Source organism: Mytilus edulis, chromosome 9 (genome assembly GCF_963676685.1).
Source record: "Mytilus edulis chromosome 9, xbMytEdul2.2, whole genome shotgun sequence".
Taxonomy (NCBI): Eukaryota; Metazoa; Mollusca; class Bivalvia; order Mytilida; family Mytilidae; genus Mytilus; species Mytilus edulis.
Window position 1 is genome coordinate 22,466,809 of NC_092352.1, and position 20,000 is coordinate 22,486,808.

At 31.6% G+C, this 20,000-nt stretch overlaps 1 protein-coding gene across 1 annotated transcript; it reads right to left on the reverse strand.

Annotated features, from left to right (window-relative positions):
* Positions 1 to 247: 247 nt before the first annotated feature.
* LOC139487847 (5-phosphohydroxy-L-lysine phospho-lyase-like) lies at positions 248 to 18,728 on the reverse strand. Its single transcript, XM_071273009.1, has 11 exons — positions 18,599 to 18,728; positions 12,258 to 12,376; positions 11,230 to 11,389; positions 10,650 to 10,724; positions 9,884 to 9,983; positions 8,807 to 9,015; positions 6,404 to 6,498; positions 3,977 to 4,101; positions 2,113 to 2,267; positions 1,563 to 1,652; positions 248 to 716 (listed from the first exon to the last, which is right to left on the reverse strand). The coding sequence occupies exons 1-11, from the start codon at positions 18,649 to 18,651 to the stop codon at positions 398 to 400; spliced, it is 1,500 nt and encodes a 499-aa protein (XP_071129110.1). The 5' UTR covers positions 18,652 to 18,728; the 3' UTR covers positions 248 to 397.
* Between the last annotated feature and the right edge of the window lie 1,272 nt (positions 18,729 to 20,000).

Sequence of the window (20,000 nt, forward strand, 5' to 3'; positions counted from 1 at the left end):
GAGTTATAAGCCAAAAACTGCATTTTACCCCTATGTTCTATTTTTAGCCATGGTGGCCATCTTGGTTATTTGGCTGGGTCACGCCACACATTTTTTAAACAAGATATCCCAAAGATGATTGTGGCCAAGTTTGGATTAATTTGGCCCAGTAGTTTCAGAGGAGAAGATTTTTGTAAAAGTTAACGACGATGGACGACAGACGACGGACGACGACGACGACGGCCGGACGCCAAGTGATGGGAAAAAATATGTTTAAAAACAGATCATAACATATACAGGTTTTAAAACAAAACAAGTATAAAACAAAATGTCTGCAGAAATGACAAAACAATGCATGCCAGGAAAATCATATTAATTCCTGGAACAAAAAAGATAAATTATTTTGGCATTCAACAAGTTATGTAACAACAGTAACAGAATCATTGTCTCCAGGATGGACAGCTACATATTCCTGTCCATTGACAAAACCATGATGTCCATTCACAGATACACCACTATCATCACTATCAGAAAGTGTTTCCTTTTTACCACTGATCACAGATTTCTTCATGTTTGCATTACTATTCATATTTTTGCCTTCAATTTCCTTAAGGACCATGACTAGTTTCTGACAGACATGATCTACATTTTCCTTCGTAAAGCACATTGGCGGTTTCATCTTTATTATATTACAATAAGGACCATCTGTACTCAATATTATAAACTCTTCCTTCATTCTGTAAAATACAAATGTAGACATTTGATGTTAGCTTACTAATAAATGAGTGCAGTAAGTTAATATGGATTCATTATTATTCATAAGAAACCAATTTTCGTGGATTTTGTGAGTAAAGCGTAACCACAAATTTGAATGTTCAAAGAAGTTCACATTTTCTATTAGCTAGTACATGTAGTAGTATATAGACTTTGGCAAAACCACAAAATCAAATGTTTACTAAATACAATTTTTCCTCAATCAAGGAAAATAAAAGAATACACAGTACTGGTATGTGAAATCTTAAGAAGCTGTGTTGTTCAGTGCTGTTTCATCAAGGTATAAACATCCAATATTTAAATGTGCTTTATGTGGAAAGAAACTTACAAGAACTCATAGAGTCTGCTTATTTAAAACCCTAAAAAAATTGTATCCAGTATTTCTGGTTTTTTTTTACGTACAGACAGGTTATAACTATATCCCCCTGCACTGTGATGCATTAGGGACAACTAGCACTGTATCTGTAATTAGCTATCTGATTTTGTGACTGACATTCAAAAAAATAACTGTTGTTTTCTAAATCAGTAAAATTAGGAATTTTATTCTTATTTAAATCACACAGAACTCACTTCAAGGTTAATGTAAAAGTGAAGATAATTAACATTATGAAAATATAATTCACACATTATTCATGTATGAGGGTTGATTGAGAACTAAACTTTATGACAAAAGATGATTTCAGCTTTCGATTTCCATATAGCAACAAAACCTGTTTTTCAATATTTTGAAAATCTTAAAGCTGCTTTTTAAAATCAGATTGCCGAATCCCGATGTATTTTATTTTTTGTAATATCTATGATTAATTTACCTTGCAATGACATGCTTGGCTTCAGCCGATGCTGGTTCTCTGGTTTCTCTGTCCTTGACTAGATCTATTCCTATAAACATTCCTAGACCCCTACAAATATAAAATGTAAACTGAACTCTGATACAAAATGTCACAAATCTGATACTGCTCTTTTCCATGTGTTATTTGTTGAGGTAAATCTGTTGAAGAAAAAAAAAAGTTTTCTTTTTATTTAGTTTCTGTTTCAAGTGACATTAAAACTCTGACATCCCTCTTACTTGAAACCCATGGTTTCAGTGACCACAGACAATTTGCAATTAATCTTGATGATAAATATTCTTCACACACAGATTTTAAGTTTTAAACAATGTTGAGAGTAGAAGAGTTATGTACTTTCCAGGAAAAAAATGTGCTTTTAAGATATTCCAAGTAATTCATCTTGAATCATAGCATTTTGTATTTAATTCTGAACAAACTCAACTAATAGACAAGAATGAAATCCTCTTCGAGGAATCAAGATAAATTCAATATTTCAACAAGTGTTTGGTACCGTAAATTAATTTTGACTAACCTAACATCCCCAATAATAGGAAATTGTTTCTTTATTTCATTGAGCTGTGACACCCAGTATTTCCCAGTGACCAAAGCATTCTCTTGTAGCTTCTCTTCTTCTATAACATCCATCACAGCTAAAGCTATAGCACAGGATACTGGATTACCTCCATACTGGAATAAAAAATAATATTTCATTAACTACACATCTTAATTTCAAAGGTTACCATCATACAAGAGTTTTAAATCATTAATAAAATATGTGGGATATACCTCACTGAGACAGCAACCCAAAGATAAAAATAACTAGGAAACATCTACCAGTAGTATACATAAGAACATGACACTGCCAAGATAACCTTCATACTGGCATATAAAATTACAACAGTAAAGTGAAAGTAGATTAAAGATCATGTATTGGTGATCTTCAAAGTTAACTTTATGGTCCTTTTATAAGGCACTAGATTGAAACATTACACAAACTTATTTCCTATTTATCAAGACAAACATGTTTACACAAACTGCATAAAGCAGACATTCAACTAGAACATACAATCAAAGTGCTTGTAAGCATAAGAAGGTACAGATTGCTTCAATTAACAGTGGGAAGTAAAACTAATTGTTGCATTGGTTTTAGTTGATTTTTAAAACAGCAATTCTAGAAAAAGGAAGATAACTTCAAATTTTTCAAAAATGATTTTAACAATGACATCATTCTATTTTAAGAACAGATATTAGATTCCTGCACAATGCAAAAGTTATGTTCTCTTCAACAAGTGTAACAACATTTTGTGCCTTGAATTTCTGAGCATATATTACATTTATAAATTTTTGAAATGTTCATGGATAGGACGTATAGAATGTTATGATCAATGCACTATATTTTGTGTATTAAATAACTAGAGTCTCTAAAGAGCCTGTGGTGCTCACCTTGGTCTATGTGAATATTAAACAAAGGAAGCAGATGGATTCATGACAAAATTGTGTTGGTGATGGTGATATGTTTGTACATCTTACTTTACTGAACATTCTTGCTGCTTACAATTATCTTTATCTATAATGAACTTGGCCGAGTAGTTTCAGTGGAAAATGTTAGTTAAAATTTACAAATTTTATGAAAATTGTTAAAAATTGACTAGAAAGGACAATAACTCCTTAGGGGGTCAATTGACCATTTCCGTCATGTTGACTTATTTGTAAATCTTACTTTGCTGAACATTATTGCTGTTTACAGTTTATCTCTATCTATAATAATATTCAAGATAATAACCAAAAACAGCAAAAGTTCCTTAAAATTACCAATTCAGGGGCAGCAACCCAACAACGGGTTGTCCGATTCATCTGAGAATTACAGGGCAAATAAATTTTGACCTGATAAACAAATTTACCCCATATCAGATTTGCTCTAAATGCTTTGGTTTTTGAGTTATAAGCCAAAAACTGCATTTTACTCCTATGTTCTATTTTTATCCATAGCGGCCATCTTGCTTGGTTGGCCGGGTCACCTGACACATTTTTTAAACTAGATACCCCAATAATGATTATGGCCAAGTAGTTTCAGAGGAGAAGATTTTTTAAACGTTAACGACGCCGGATAGCGCCGGACGCAAAGTGATGGGAAAAGCTCACTTGGCCCTTTGGGCCAGGTGAGCTAAAAAAAAATAGTGATAAGCCTTGGAACATTTAGGTATCAGTTTTACTATTTTCAGCTAAGGAGCAAACCTTAAATGAGATAATGAGGCAAGACTTGGGTGTGAGATACTACCCCCTAATTCATAACCCTTGTCTTGTTACAATGGAAGAATGAAATCACTTTTTTTAAATAGGAAAATAAAACAGTATGATCAGTTTGACTATAGGGTAAAGTTTCTCGATTTACTTACAGTATTAAAATATTCCATGCCAGAATTTTTAAAACTCATTGATATATCTTTTGTTGTGATTACAGCGGCAACAGGATGTCCATTTCCCATAGGTTTCCCTATAGTTACTATGTCTGGTATTACACCTGAAATCAAACACGGTACTGATAAAAGATATTCTTCATAATAGTATGAATATCAAATACTTAAACATGTATGATATGTTTACTGCTTTTTTTTTTAAAGCTTCTTTTTTTTTTAAATAGTTTGTAAAATATATCATTCATTATTGCAGTCAGTTTCAATGAAATTTAACTATTCTGTTAATACAAACTGACTATATCTTATTTTTCCTACTTCCAACCAATTCAAAATAAATGTATGGTTTATTTTACTTTTTTACAATAAAGCAAAAAAGTTTCTTCCAATTTTGCCAATTTGGCAAATTGAATTAATTTAAATAAAAAGGTGACATTCCCTGGGATTAAACCATAATTGTGATTTTTTTTATCCTAGATATAAAGTAAACCATAAATCTACTTTTCATTCATCTAAGATATGCAGTGATTTTAATCTTCATTTCTTTATTGCTAGTTTCTTGAGTGTTGCTTAATTTCTTTAAGTCCTAATGCATTTTTGTCAAGTCCTGTTTACCATATGTGATATGAAATTATAACAAACTCTAAAATCCAATATCAGGCTCACAATATTTTTTTTTACAACCAAAATTTTGTATTATTATTTGTAAGTCCTATTTGTTCTTCACAAATGTTCCTCTTAAAAAAAAGTTTTACTTCAATGGACAAAACGTTTTATAAAATGAGCTTAAAAGGGAAATAACTCTAAAATATTTTATAATAAAAGAAGGAAAAAAATGGTCAAGATTCCCTCCCCTGCAGCAATATAATATTTAACTTATATTAGATTTTGAAATGAGCTATAGAAAATTATAGGTTTTAAGATCCCATACTGCATCGTCAGTGTTATATAATAAGGTCAATGAACTGAAAAGGATTATAATCCAGTCAACATTTATTATTCAACAATTTAACTGTTTATCATAACATCATTTTTGATCATTTTTGACTGTTGCCATCCTAGCAACCCAAGAGGAAATAGGCATAATCTATAAAGTGTTTAAGTAAAGGGTAAAGATGGTAGGGTATAGAGACTCTCAAATTTAAATAGCTAAGGCACTGATAAAGGAAAACAAACCATTCAAATAAAAATATATTTAAAAGGTTAACCTTAGTTGAGCCCCTTTAAACTAGAAACCATAAATGTAATTCAAATGCAAATGTTTTCCCAAAATAAACATGATTGATATTGAAGGAAACTAAATAATGTACATGTAATTCATTGAAAATTGAAGGAAATACATGTAGTTCAAGTATTTTGTAAAAGTATCATTCTAGATTTTGTTAACCCCTTACAGTTTTAAAACCATAAAATCTAACACACATATTTATTTTTTTACACACAGAACAAAAACATCAAAGTGAGACTGAACATCAATTATGGCCCTTAAATCTATGAAGCTATTATGGCTACAACATTTCTGATGCAATATTCCAGATAAGAATTTTCATACAGAACACTGAGCTATTTATGTTGGCACATTGTTTCTGTTAACGCTAATTGGTCATCAGGACTAAAGTTGGTCATCAGGACTAAAGTTGGTCATCAGGACTAAAGTTGGTCATCAGGACCACTACAACCTCTATCAGTTACTCACTTGTATACTCTATCAAGTGTAGCATAAATCTGCATATATCTACAGGCATAACAAAGTCAGAACATGTACCCACAATAGGCATTTATATATGTAATAAAGTTCTACCTAAGCTACAGTCTTGGTGTTTTATAACTACAGAATAATATGAAAGTTTTATTTATATATGTCTCTGGTTTTAGTACATTGTCATTGGTGTACCCATCTTGTCGTATAGACTTTCAATGCTTCTTTATTATACATGTTTCCATTACATGTATAATGATACCTGATGATTTACATGTATGTCAATGTATCGTTCTCATAAAATGTTTTTTGTTTAGCAATTTTTTTTTACATTTAGCAATGCCCCTCATGGGCCCTTCAATGATAAATAACAAATTATCTATATATCTATATCTATCTAATGCTATTTGACAAAAATACTAAGTATTGAAATAAAAAGTTTTCCAACATATGTTATATACAGGTAACATTCTTATCCAAGTTTATAACACAGGGTATACAAAACTTTATTACTGAGTTTAGATTTAAATGCATTCAGAAAGTCATAATAAATAATATGCCAGACAAGAGTTTCATCTTAATTGTCAATTAAACAAAAATATCCCCCCCCTTTTCCCCACAATAACTAATACTTTACAGTACCTTATATACAAGAATTCTTCACAATTTGATTAAAACAGTGAATTTAATAGAGTAATTGATGAAACTACCTTGTGTTTGGAAGGTCCAGAAATGTGAGCCAGCCCTTCCAAAGCCCACCTGGACCTCATCAGCTATACATATTCCTCCAGCATCATGGACATGCCTGTTAAAGAGTCATACTAAACATATAAAGCAGTGTGATAATGGCAGTGTCTATTTATATAATCTACTTGTATTTGATACTGTGAGTGGTGTATACTAATCAAGATCACATTCTAGATACTGTTAACAAAATCATTTTTGTGGATACTTTATCTTTGTTTCAAAAATTCCAATAGGTAATATATATAGGGATATTTTTTATCTAGCTCTAAAACTCATCATTAGCTCTATATAGCCATCTTAGTGGTATTCATTTTCAGGAATTTGTTTTAACATATTCATCAAGAAGAACTAAATTTAACATATTCACAACTAATAAATTCTAATATGAAATAATATTTTGATAAAACTTGGAGGATGCTGCTAAAAAATTCAAGACATACTTTAAAAGCATTTTGAGATATATTGTGAAGTTAAATTTCAGTAAATATATAAAGGCTAGATTTTTTAATGTTGATGTTGATGTTTTTTATTTCTGAGATCATAAATTATAATTTTTTAAATTGTAAATTCATAAATAATCCATAAAAAATAACCTTACGATAACTGTTCAAAGAATAAACCATAAAAAATAACATTTTAAAAAAAAACCTATAAAAAGTAAAATCACAAAAATTCTGAACTCTGAGGAAAGTTCAAAACATGAAGTCCCTAATCAAATGGCAAAATCAAAAGCTCAAACACATCAAATGAATGGATAATATTCTATCCTATGAGAATACCATTTACTTACATATACAGAATTTAGAGTCAAGTTAATCAGAACATTGAATCAATTACTCTGTAAATAATACATATTCAGTTACGTGTTCTCAACCTATTCTATCTTTTGAAAAAATCCATAAGGTATTCAACTTAAGTCAACAAACAAAATACAATAGGTGTTTGTCTGGGCATTTGTATAACAATTAAACTTGTACTACAGGAAAACACAGTCAGTAAATTTAGCCACTTCAAAATATCTTTTACAGAATTAAAATATCATACATAAAGCACTATGCATTCAAAATGGGATGTACTAAATACAAAATTAAAAATGAAGTATTAAAACTGACAAAATTAAAAGTTAAATAAGTTGTTATCTAAACAATCTAAATTATCAAAAAATAAGTATAAAAACTTGGAGGGAAATGGGGGGATGAGAGTCACATGTGTATAAATAGATTCTAAAATGTTTCTGGCATAGTTTATATGAACCTCCAGTTTTTATTGCATCGAACTATGAAAAAATATTACATTTTTCATTTAATTTAGGATTGTAATCTTGAAATTTGTTTAAAGCACAACTTTTAATGGAAGTAGGTGCATTAAAAGCTGTTAATAACCTACAAACTAATCCCTAAGGGATCTACTTTAAAAGTGGCAATATAATGCCTGAGTGAAAAAACAACATAAACCGCAAATCAAGAAAAAGGTTTAAGATTAACTTTATTCACAAATATGTAATAAAGTCAACTTCCCATTACCATTGACAGTATTTGTGCATCTGAATGTATTCTCTATAACACTATTTGTAAAGGAAAATTGTCAAACCTTTTGTAAATATAATATTAATTAAACCATAAAACTAATATGGACTTTAATTATAGATGGTCTTTAGTGAAGATTGAATAAAAGAGAAATAGCTCGAAAAAACAATAAAACCAAACCTTTCAAGAATGGTTAGGGTGGCATCAAACAGAAAGGGTGGCATTTTACAGGAAGGGTAACATTTTACAGGAAGGTTGGTACTTTGTAGGAAGAGTGGCATTTTCCAGGAATACCTCTTTATAAGAGTTGCTATTTATAGGAAGAATAGCACTTTATAGGAAGGGTGGCACTTTATAGGAAGAATAGCACTTTATAGGAAGGGTGGCACTTTATAGGAAGAATAGCACTTTATAGGAAGAATAGCACTTTATAGGAAGGGTGGCACTATATAGGAAGAATAGCACTTTATAGGAATGGTGGCACTATATAGGAAGAATAGCACTTTTGAGAAGGGTGGCACTTTATAGGAAGAATAGCACTTTATAGGAAGGGTGGCACTATATAGGAAGAATAGCATTTTATAGGAAGGTTGCACTATATAGGAAGAATAGCACTTTATAGTAAGGGTGGCACTTTAAAGGAAGGTGGCACTTTATAGGAAGAGTTGCACTTTATAGTAAGGGTGGCACTTTAAAGGAAGGGTGGCGCTTTATAGTAAGAGGGGTACTTTATAGAAAGAGGGGTACTTTATAGGAAGGGTTGTACCTTATAAAAGGGCGGCTTATCTTTGGTGAGGTCTCATCAAACATGATATAATGGCAAATTAGGAAGCAACTTACTTGTAAACCTTCTGTAGATATCCTTCTGGGAATATCACCTGGCCTGCACAGCTTTGCATTGATTCTGCTATAAACATTGAAACTTGTTTCTTCTCTTTCTTGAGTTTGTCAATTACAGCCTTGACCTCATTAGCATACAAGTGTGCCATATTATCTTCAGGGTAGTCACAGTCTCTGAACTTCCCTCTGTAAGTATCTGGACATGGAACCTACAAAACATGTATATATTAGAATGATACCTGTCACCTATATGTTAGAATAAGGATGTGCCACATTACGTTATCTTAGGGGTGGTCCAAGTCTGTAGAACATTATCTGCTAAAAGGCATACATCAGTTGACAGATAACGTGTGCTTGTTTTATCATCAGTTAACAGCCCCAGATTTTTTCACTTTTTGAAAAATACAAGTGTGCAAGGTTGTCTCATTGGAATCATGGGTCTAGCTACATTGTTATTAGGATAAATACAGTTTGTTTTTTTTCTTAGCTCGACTCAATAATGGTGTAGTAACTTTGATTTCTTTTGTGAGAAGCCTGATAATGTACAGGTATTCAGTAGAAGATGTTGCTTTGCCCTTGCTACACACTACACAACCACATATATTACTGAGTAGGAATATATTATTCTATGTCAGCAGGTTAAGACCTTCTAATTTGGTAACTGTAAGCATGTCTTATTTTAAAATCCCAGGATACATGTATATGCTGTTTTAATGTGTTGGTTGAAAAAGTTGACAATTATATATGCATCTGTATATTTTACTATTATGAATATGTTTTTTAAAAGTATTTACCCATTGTCTAAACAATTGAGCTTTATGAGTGTCAGGTAATACCTCTCATTAGGAATATTTCCCAAATGCAGGAAAGTTGGCAAGTGAGGTCTGCTCTACCCTTATATTTTGTTTTGTTTTGTTTTTTATTTGGGGGAAAGGGAGAAGGGGGGAGGGGAGGGGTTCTTATTCTATATTAAGATTACTTATAATAAACAAATTCAATTTGTACCTCCTATAGACCTGGGTATACATACATACATTTGATAATTGTTATACATGATATTTTGATCATGTGACTTACAATGTGGACATTGTCTGAGTGTGTATGAATACCATCTGTACACGTTCCCAGCTTGTATGGTGATATATCTAACGCTGAAATTACATGTCCATGGTATGCACTAAAAACAAAAAAGTCATACTGTACATACATTTTGTACTTATACATGAGTGTGGCATGCAATTTTTGTGTTGTGCCACCCAGATTTAAAACAGGTAAGTACAGAATTTGATATAAACATGTGTGTGCAGTGTTATGCCACCCAGAACTATATCACATTGTTTTTATTTCATGTTTTCAATATATCTGTAACATTCTCAATGTGTATTTCCTCTCTTAGACATCCATCTCACCAAATATGTCCATTACACTTCAACTTACAAACATGTCCAGCTTTTTATTTATTTTTTGACACACCAATTACTGTAAACCAACTTATTTTCGCGAGCGATTTATTTTCGCGACTAGAAAAAAAACGCGAATTTAAATTGTCGCGAATATGTAAAACTTCAATTATTCCTTATTAAACTTCATCAAGTAAATCAGAAAATTGCGAAATTAAATGCCTGCGAAGTGATCTAGAAAGGGTAAAACGCGAAATAATGTATCCGCGAAAATAAGTTGGTTTACAGTAGTTCATCTTTTCTGAACCTTATCAAGCATTATTTGACACTCAAAAATGTCCCTTAGATGTTGTTATATACTGAAATCTATAAAGTGCAACAAGTTCTTTTCATTTTTTACTGAGAGAGAGAGAGAGAGAGTTTACATTATTGTGACAACTTACTGGTCTAGTGTTATCTGTTCTGAACCATGTGTGTGATGATTGGCAAGTCTAATGGCAAGGTCTGTGGCTTCAGATCTAAAATTATAAATAATACAATAATATGAGAGTTCATACTACACTTGTTCTCAATAAAGTACACTGACAGTTTATATAATAACAAGGAGATATGGTATAATTTTCAATGAGACAAATATCTATCAGCAACCAAAGGAACGAAAGATGTCAAAAATGTCAATAATTGCTTGTCAATGTACGGACTTCAACAATAAGTAAAACCTATATTATATAGTTATGTAGATGTCAGCATTAAGTCTTATCCTGAGTTTGTAAAATACACAACATCACCCTGAATTTGTAAAAAAACATAGTATATAAGCTTTATGGCAGTGTGGTTGTAAGTCTTGCCCCAAGTTTGTAAAAAACACAACATTTAAGCCTTCTAGCAGTGTGAATGTAAGTCTTACCCTGAGTTTGTAAAATACACAGTATTTAAACCTTCTGGCAGTGTGAATGCAAGACTTACTCGAAGTTTGTAAAATACACAACATTAAGCCATTTACAGTGTGGATGTAAGTCTTACCCTGAGTTTGTAAAATACACAGTATTTAAACCTTCTGGCAGTGTGGAAATAAGTCTTTCTGCTAGCATGACCATATTATCATGAAGAAATCTGGAGTTGGTATTCAATGTCTTCATTTGTTCATATCCCGCCTCAACCACATTTGGATGGCAATGACCAACTGAAATTGAATATACACTTTGCGTGAACATAATTGTCTAACAGTTTGAGCAAAAGGATTGATTACTCTGTACAATTTACAAGCAATAGTCATTCTTTCAGCAAATTCTATATAGCATCTACATGTAACTTTTAACCTTACAGGCATTTCATAAATTATTGCAATAAGTGAAGTAAAAAGGTAATTAAGATTTAGTTTTGAAATATTATACACCTTATCGCTAATCCTGGCTGACACCAGAATCTGTCTTGAAATATTAACGTCATACAACAATCACTTTTCCATTGTGGTGTCAGATATTTTGTATTATGATGTCAAAATTTTACGGGAACCTGTGTGATGTCCAGTATTAAATGGTGGACAAATAGTGATAAGGTGTATTGATTTTGAAACTGTCATCATCACTTGATATATTTTATTGTTTTAAAGATTGGATTTTTTGTTTAACTTAAAGCATAGAACAACACAGATTCTGTTCTGCAACCCTCTCCCTTTTTAATGCAAACAAATTGTAGTTTTAAAGTATATATATATTTATTTATTTTTATAGCAAATTGCCTTATTGAAAATCCTGAATCAGCCAATGGCATATAAAATACATACTTAATGTCACCACTTAATATTATTATACAGAGCATTTAAACTGCAGTGCCTATAAATTTGATCACCTTTTCTCTATACAAGTTGAATTTAAATATATATTAATGCACAAATTTAACAGAGGGACAAATTAGGGGTAAGAGATGGAAACACATTAATATGTTTTATATATAACTTTTGAACAGCTCAAACACTAGCATGAACTTCCTAAGAGCCACCCTTCCTAAGATACCCTATAAATACACCATGATCCTTTTAAGATACATACCATGACAGACATTATTTATACAGTCCAGATATGCATTGTCTTTTTCATCATACATATACTGTTTGGAAGCTTTTGTGATCTTCAACGGATCATGTTTGAAAAACAGTGTACATGCATCTCTGTAAAAAAATACAAATATTAGTTATTTACTTAGGTATAAACAATATGAAAATTATAGAAATTAGGAATCATTTCCATCAGCCCAATTAATAGAAAAAAACATTAAATAATAATAGTTCAATTAAAAATTCTTTAAATCCATTATGTTGTGGAAGGATTTTGTAGGTAGTACTACCAGGACTGAAATGCTTATCAGGCTTATAAATGTCACTAAAATGGACCCATAAGATTTTTGAATTGTTCTTTACTATAAAACACTATCAATTCAGAAATGCAGTTTTTATTAATGCAAATAATGAAACCAGTGGCGGATCCAGAAATTTTCATAAGTGGGGGCCCACTGACTGACCTAAGAGGGGGCCCCGCTCCAGTCACGCTTCAGTGATTCCCTATATAATCAACCATTTTTTTTCCCAAAAGGGGGGCCCGGGCCCCCGCCCCCTGGCCCCCCCTTAAATCCGCCTCTGGAAACGGAGTGTAAGGATTACATTAGCTAAAACTTTCATTCTGATAACTGATACATATGTATGTATGAAGATTTTCTTATTTATTAAATGGCAATAATTTATCTTACAATTTTGTCCATTCTTCCAAAACCACAATAATAAATGGATGCAATAATTTCTGATTTTACAGTAGTGAATTTTTTTTACAAGTTTCTGCATCAGTGATCATAAGTTACTCAGCAGAAAATGATGCTCATTACTATTTTGTGCTATAATGTCAGAGAAAGTAATTTTATTGGTGGATTCAGACAGCTGTGGCATACAAGTACAAAAATAGTTGGCAAGTGGGATTCTGAAATCCAGCTTCAAACTTTAAAGCTACAAATCAAGGAAAATTAAACTTGTGGTTTTGATCAAACATGAAATATTATGTAATACATGAATAAAAGTTGTTAGAAGATGTAGTATGAGGGCCAATGAAACAACTCTCCATTAAAGACAAGTCACAATATATAAAACTAACAATTATAGGTATAAGCTTTAAAACACTATTGGGCAATTTATAAAGGGCCCCTAATGACTAGTATGATAACTGTAGAAATCCTGTATTTATTTTCCAACTTATGTAGCAGTATTGGCTATTTAAATTAGCTGAATGAACAGAAATTTAAAAGTGTACATTTATAAGGTAGAAGAAGATTTGGTTCACAATAGAGGTACATAACAATACATGTGCAGGTACAAGGAGTTGGGGATCTAGTTCAAATGGTCCTTTATATTGGAGGAGCTTAAATTTGGACATATTGTCATATTGATTTACAGATAGAATAGTGCTGAAGCTTAGAGTACATTTGTTTCTAACCCGAAATTTTGTCATCGATGACTATCGTTTAGTAAACGTTAAGCTGCTTGAAACAAATACATCGTTTAATAAACTTTATCGACCCCGCGTAGTCAGACAGAAATAGATTACACTCACGCACTGTAAACAAACAGTAGATTAGACCGTTGGTTTTCCCGTTTGAATGGTTTTACACTAGTAATTTTGGGGCCCTTTATAGCTTGTTGTTCGGTGTGAGCTAAGGCTCCGTGTTGAAGGCCGTACTTTAACCTATAATGGTTTACTTTTTAAATTGTTATTTGTATGGAGAGTTGTCTCATTGGCACTCACACCACATCTTCCTATATCTAGGTAAAAGTACGGGAAATAAATAACCAGGACTTTGCGAAAACAACACGTGCTCGTAAATGTTTAAACGACAGATGCAGAAACAAATTTATCGTTTACACGTCTCAACGATAAACGATCAACGACTACGCGACTATTTTGCGCGTACATCGTTTATGTGAACGATGTCAACATTGACCAAAAAATGTAAGAAACAAATGGATTAAACGACTACGCGCGTAATCGTTTACATCGTTTAGGTTAGAAACAAATGCGCTCTTAATGTCAATTTTTTTGACTGACAATTCTAAGACCCTCCTTTTTCAAATATGTTGTCATGATTTACACATATTTGAAAATAATTCAGTCAGGTTTCCAAATGTAGATAAACCATGAATGTTTACATGTCTCACAAAGAGCACAGTACTTAAAGGTCAATACCATTTACATCTACTTAGTGTAAGTACTACAAATTTATATTTGTTTTTTTAACAAGCTTAACAAATCATACAAAGTGTACATACCATAATTATATTAACCTATATATAATATATATATATATAGCTAGCTAAGATAAATGTTAGGCCTGCAGGGCTTTAACTGTCAAATTTGCATCCTGACATTTTTTTTTGGTATAGAAAGGTAACAGAAACTGTGTTTCGAAGAGCAATGGTTCATAATAAGGTCATTACATGATTTCTTGTAATAACTCTCTAATCTTATTTCACCATATTGTTAGAGGTTGTACAGTGACCTGTACTTGTTTACATTCTTATCCTACGGTCTTTTGTCACACTGGCAATCTTCTTACTATTTTCATACTATCAAATTTATTTTCTAGTGCATAAACTAGTATGTAAAGCTATGATAAGGTGTACGACAGCTTGACAGTCTTTCTGTTTTACTCTACCAATCAACCTGTGGTAACAAGACAGAAGTGTGCTTGTCATCTGTCAATTGTTCTTATTTCATGACTTTATACTGTATTTTATTTCACTTGAATAAAAGGAAATATGCAATGTGGTATACTTTGATAAGACAGCAACCTAACAACAGATCATCTGCAGGGTTTGAAATTAGCAGGGGCCCACTTGCCAATGGCCCCTAAAATTTGGTTAGGGCTACTTATATTTCTGCTTTTCTTGTAAAGGACTATATATGTGACGTGACAGTACCCAAATTGCACCTATTTTGACAGTTTTTTCAACAAGGTTTTTTTATGATTAAGACAAAAGTTTCCATTTTGTGTTTTTTTTGTAGCCGTATCCTTCTTTACTATATAAGTACACCAATTTGAATATCAATTCATATGGAATCATAGAAAAATTGGTCTGAACTAACCTCCAAACCATCAATGATTCTGTAATGAGGAGTACCCAAATTGCATCCATGCTTAAATTAGCATCGTCAAAAGTCGAATAACAGAGCTTTTGTTTATTTTTTTCAAATATTTTGAACAATTGGATATTTGTCCATGCTTACTCTTCTTTTTTTAAGAAATGAATACTTGAAACATATTGTATTTGCTAATTTTAAAAAGATGACGTTTTGATGACGTTGCATCATGCATGGCGACGTTTCAGTACATTTTGCTTTTTCAGTAAACACTTCATCTGTTGATAAATACTGTGAACGTTTTGTGTATATCTAAATATATTTACCTATTTTGAAAGACATGTATAGTATCAAATCATAAAAATACAAATTGTTTAGTCTCTAGGATATTTTGTAAGATTTCTGCTGCTATTTTTGCTAAATAGGTGCAATTTGGGTACTTGTTGCAATTTGGGTACCGTTACGTTGGGCTTCAAAATTTAAGATGTGGGCTTCCATGCCAAAATTTTAACTTCAATCCTTGACCTGGATGTTTTACACTATCAACTGATCTTTTAGAAAACTTATCATTCTTTTTTATGAAACTAGAGACTCTGTGTTGCTTACCTGGATATGTGTGCATCATCAACAAAAACCACTCTTTAACATTGTAACCTAGAGTATAATTTGTGACTGAATCTTTTTTTCATCATGCTTTTTTTTTGGCCAAAAATTAAAAAGTGTAAAAATAATCATTTAAGGACTATAACACTAAACTGTCATCAGTTCATCTTGTTAGTCAGGAGGTTTTATTCTATGGAATTATGTTTAACATTGATCAATTACTAAAACAGCAACCACCAAAACAGTATCCATATACATGTATCTAGCACCTGTATATCACATTTTACTTTACTTATTATTTCATTTTCATTTAAACAACAAAAAAAATCTCATTTACTTAAATAAATTAGGTAACAATAGTTCTTTTATCACAACTATAATATCATCTTATTTCTATATACATGTATAGTCTTTGACCTTTGAGAACTAATCAAGATGTTTTAATTTATTAACTTGTGTTTTAACTTAATACACTCCATCATTCTTTTTTACTATCTAAAGATCAGTCTAATGTAGGACAGTCCAATGATTTATATGTTTTCTTGACAAGATACTACCTTGGTGGTAGTGAACTTGCTTTACTACCAGAAGGTTATGGGTTGTATCCATGACCTTAACAACCTGACTGGTATTACCTGATTCCTGGGATCATCTTAGTGAAAACCCTGATAAAAAGAGAATTGTTAAGAAACAGGTATAAAGTAATTAATTCACAAATGTACACTGGAGTTAGTTTGCAGTAAAGATTAAAAGATAACTTTGTTAAAGCATTGTTTACTAGTGTAGTTAAATGAAGTGTGCTGACAGAATTGATTGGCAGCTAAGTTAAATAGTTACATAGGTATTCACTCAACCTACATGTGCCTTGTTTGTTTTGATTATTGGAATAAAAATACCATCATATGGCCAAATGCAGTTTGTTGAAATTTATTTATGGAATATACAAATAAAGTTATAGTATTCAATATACAGATTACAAATGCATTAATTAAAAGTACCAAGCTGTATAAAAATGTAAGGGTCAGACAACTATATGCCATAAACTTATCAATACTAACATAATATGACTTTTTATATTACTACCACAGGCGGAAACATTTGGTTGCTATATATATATATATTGTCATAATTAAATATAGGAACAATTGTTTAGGTCTCTGTGCAAAGACTATCACAAACACATTCACACAAGACAACATTAAAAGTTTAAAAAACTTGCACTATAGAATATCCTATAAAGCTACATGTAGGAGTGCTAAAAAAAAGGATGTATCAGAAACTCTTATTCTAATCCATGATAAATTTCCCTAAAATATCTAATTTTCAGAGCTATACATACATGTACATTGTATTTATATAAGCCCTTAACATGCTTAACTTGAGGCATTGGATCACATCTATAACAGTTTTTACAACAGTGCTTAAATTTAAAGTTGCAGACACACTCATCCTAGGAGCATACCAAAAAATGTATTCTGAAAAGTAACATCAATTGTATAGCCATACCAGAGGTGGAAAAATTTATATTGGTTGATTATATAGGGAATCACTGAAGCATGACCAGAATGGCCCCGCTCAGTGGGCTTCTAAATTTCTGGGGAAACGGTCACTGCATGCACAAATTACATGCATTGAAGGCATGGATCAAGCACGATAATATGCATTGATATTTTCTTTCCTGCCTAAGGATCATTTGTGAAGAGATATTTTTTCTTAATACATTTATTTTTTGGCATTTCTAGCATGCATTAAACCCAAATTGCTCAATATCAAGACAATTAAAAGTCATCATAACCTGATAACATATATTTCATGCCATGCTCATGCTTGTATCTAGACAAAACAAATTCCTCAACATATTAAATGTAGTACTCAATATACAGACCAAACAGTCTTCATAACATATACATGTGTTTTCAATTCAAAATGGCAGAAGAGTTCTTTGTTATGGCAGATAAAGTTTCAAATTAAAAAATAAATTCTTGTTAGTCTGCACCATTTAGGCTATAGCCACTAGTCCAAAGTCCCAAATTTTATTAAATCATTTGATAGAGATCCAAATAAATCTTTACAACCATAAACTGCACAGATTTTAATTTTCATGCAAGTTAATCATGTAAATGCCATATATAATTCATTAAAATGAACCATAGGTTCAGATTGAGTCATTTACACACATACATGTACATTTGTATTCAAGTTCTAAAGACGTTTTTTATAAGCATATTTAAATGTCATTACAAGATTTAAACAGTTAAAGAGATTAGTCCAGTACTTATGGCTATAAAGGAAAAAAAAGAACGATTTTATCATCAGTGTTTCTTTAATTATCTCATTTGTAAAAAAAGGGGGTAACAAGTACACTCATCTGAAATATTGCATGCTGCAACCTTGAAACATTTGTTAAATCGGGGATATATGCACATTGGATCTATAATTTAAATCTACTTTCGATATGATTCTTAAGTGTATGGCCCATTTTACACTGAAAATAACTATTAAAAACTCAAACTCAACTATCTTCTGAAAATGATGTGTACACAAAAATGTCCTTGACAGAAAGATGCAACAGCTGATGAAAATCGATATTACTAGACGATAAGCTATCAAACCAATGTTTTACAATTTTTATAAGATCCCTCTAACGCAACGTTATTTGATGCACTTACCCAATGTGTTTATTTCTTTTTTCTAAGGTTATTTCCTTCGAAAACCTTTCCATTTTGGTTTGGAGAGTTGCAGCAGCTGACAGAAAAAACAAATGTACACTGACCGAAACAATGTCGCGTTTGCGCTTTCTTATACGATAAAAGAAGTGGGCGTGTTTATAAATAAAATATTTGATTTATATAAAGGAAAACAAGGCGGGCGTGACCAATACTTTACGTACAATTTTTTTCCGGCATCCCCCTTTTTTTGCATCGTCTTTGGTTAATTTCAAATAATAGTAACTTATTTAAAAAGTTGCGTTATAAACCATATACATTTGATGAAGGTCAAAAAGAAATTGCGTTTAAATGTTATTAAACCTTGAAGCTATCAGGGCATCTTTTAAAGTAATTTAATCTTAATTTTAGATTAAAGGGGACATTTTAAACTGAATGCACAGCAAAAGATTTCTGCTAACGGTGAAATATTTCTTATTTCTTTAGAAATAAATCAGTTAACTTATGTGTAATGGAAAAAAAACATATACCACATTATTCTTGATTTAAATCATCTTTACTTGTATGGATATTTTACGCGGCACACCGTGATTTCAAATGAACCTGTATTTCAACCAAGTAACACATGAAACGATATTTATTATGATATATTTTATGACCTTTTATATGAGTTTCATTTAAATGAATAAATTATTAGATAATGCACAGAAATTTACAGGAATTATACTCGACCATGCCAGCTAAAATCTCAGCAACTGACGATAGGTTGGATAAGTAATCTTTTTTTTTTCTCAATAAATTCTTATAAACAACATTGGAATACTTGAGAAGCTATATATGACAAAAAGATTTCATCAACACTCCACCTATTAAAAGTCATCTTTGAAAAAAACGAACGGCTTATATCATTTCGATAAAGTTATTCATTTATAAGTCTATTTATCTTGTTTAAAGATTAACTTGCAACCTAGCTGAACTTTGACATTCAGCCGACAACGACAACGTGCAAACTCTGGGATAGCAGACTATAGAACAAAGGCGGATAACCGGTTAGACTTATATGCACTCTCTATAAATCAACACATTAAAAGAAAGAAAACAACATAATTATGGCAGCCAGATAATTTAACCAGTAACGTTACCTACAAATGCACATGCAGATACAAACATATATATATACAGATTGTCGTCTGTTTATGTAGTTCATACGTGCTTCTCGTTGTTTTTTTTTATATAGATTAGACTGTTGGTTTTCCCGTTTGAATGGTTTTACACTAGTATCTTTTGGAGCCCTTTATAGCTTGCTGTTCGGTGTGAGCCAAGGCTCCGTGTTGAAAGCCGTACCTTAACCTATAATGGTTTATTTTTTATAAATTATTACTTGGATGGAGAGTTGTTTCATTGG

What these genes read in the sequence shown, in the direction of transcription:
- LOC139487847 (XM_071273009.1), bottom strand. Translation starts at nt 18,651, where the DNA reads ATGGAAAGGTTTTCGAAGGAAATAACCTTAGAAAAAAGAAATAAACAC. An exon ending in TATCTACAGAAGGTTTACAA is followed by an intron (nt 6,499 to 8,806) that starts GTAAGTTGCTTC and finishes ACTCTTTAACAG; the next exon opens with GCATGTCCATGATGCTGGAG. An exon ending in GCATGGAATATTTTAATACT is followed by an intron (nt 2,268 to 3,976) that starts GTAAGTAAATCG and finishes TTTTTATTCCAG; the next exon opens with TATGGAGGTAATCCAGTATC.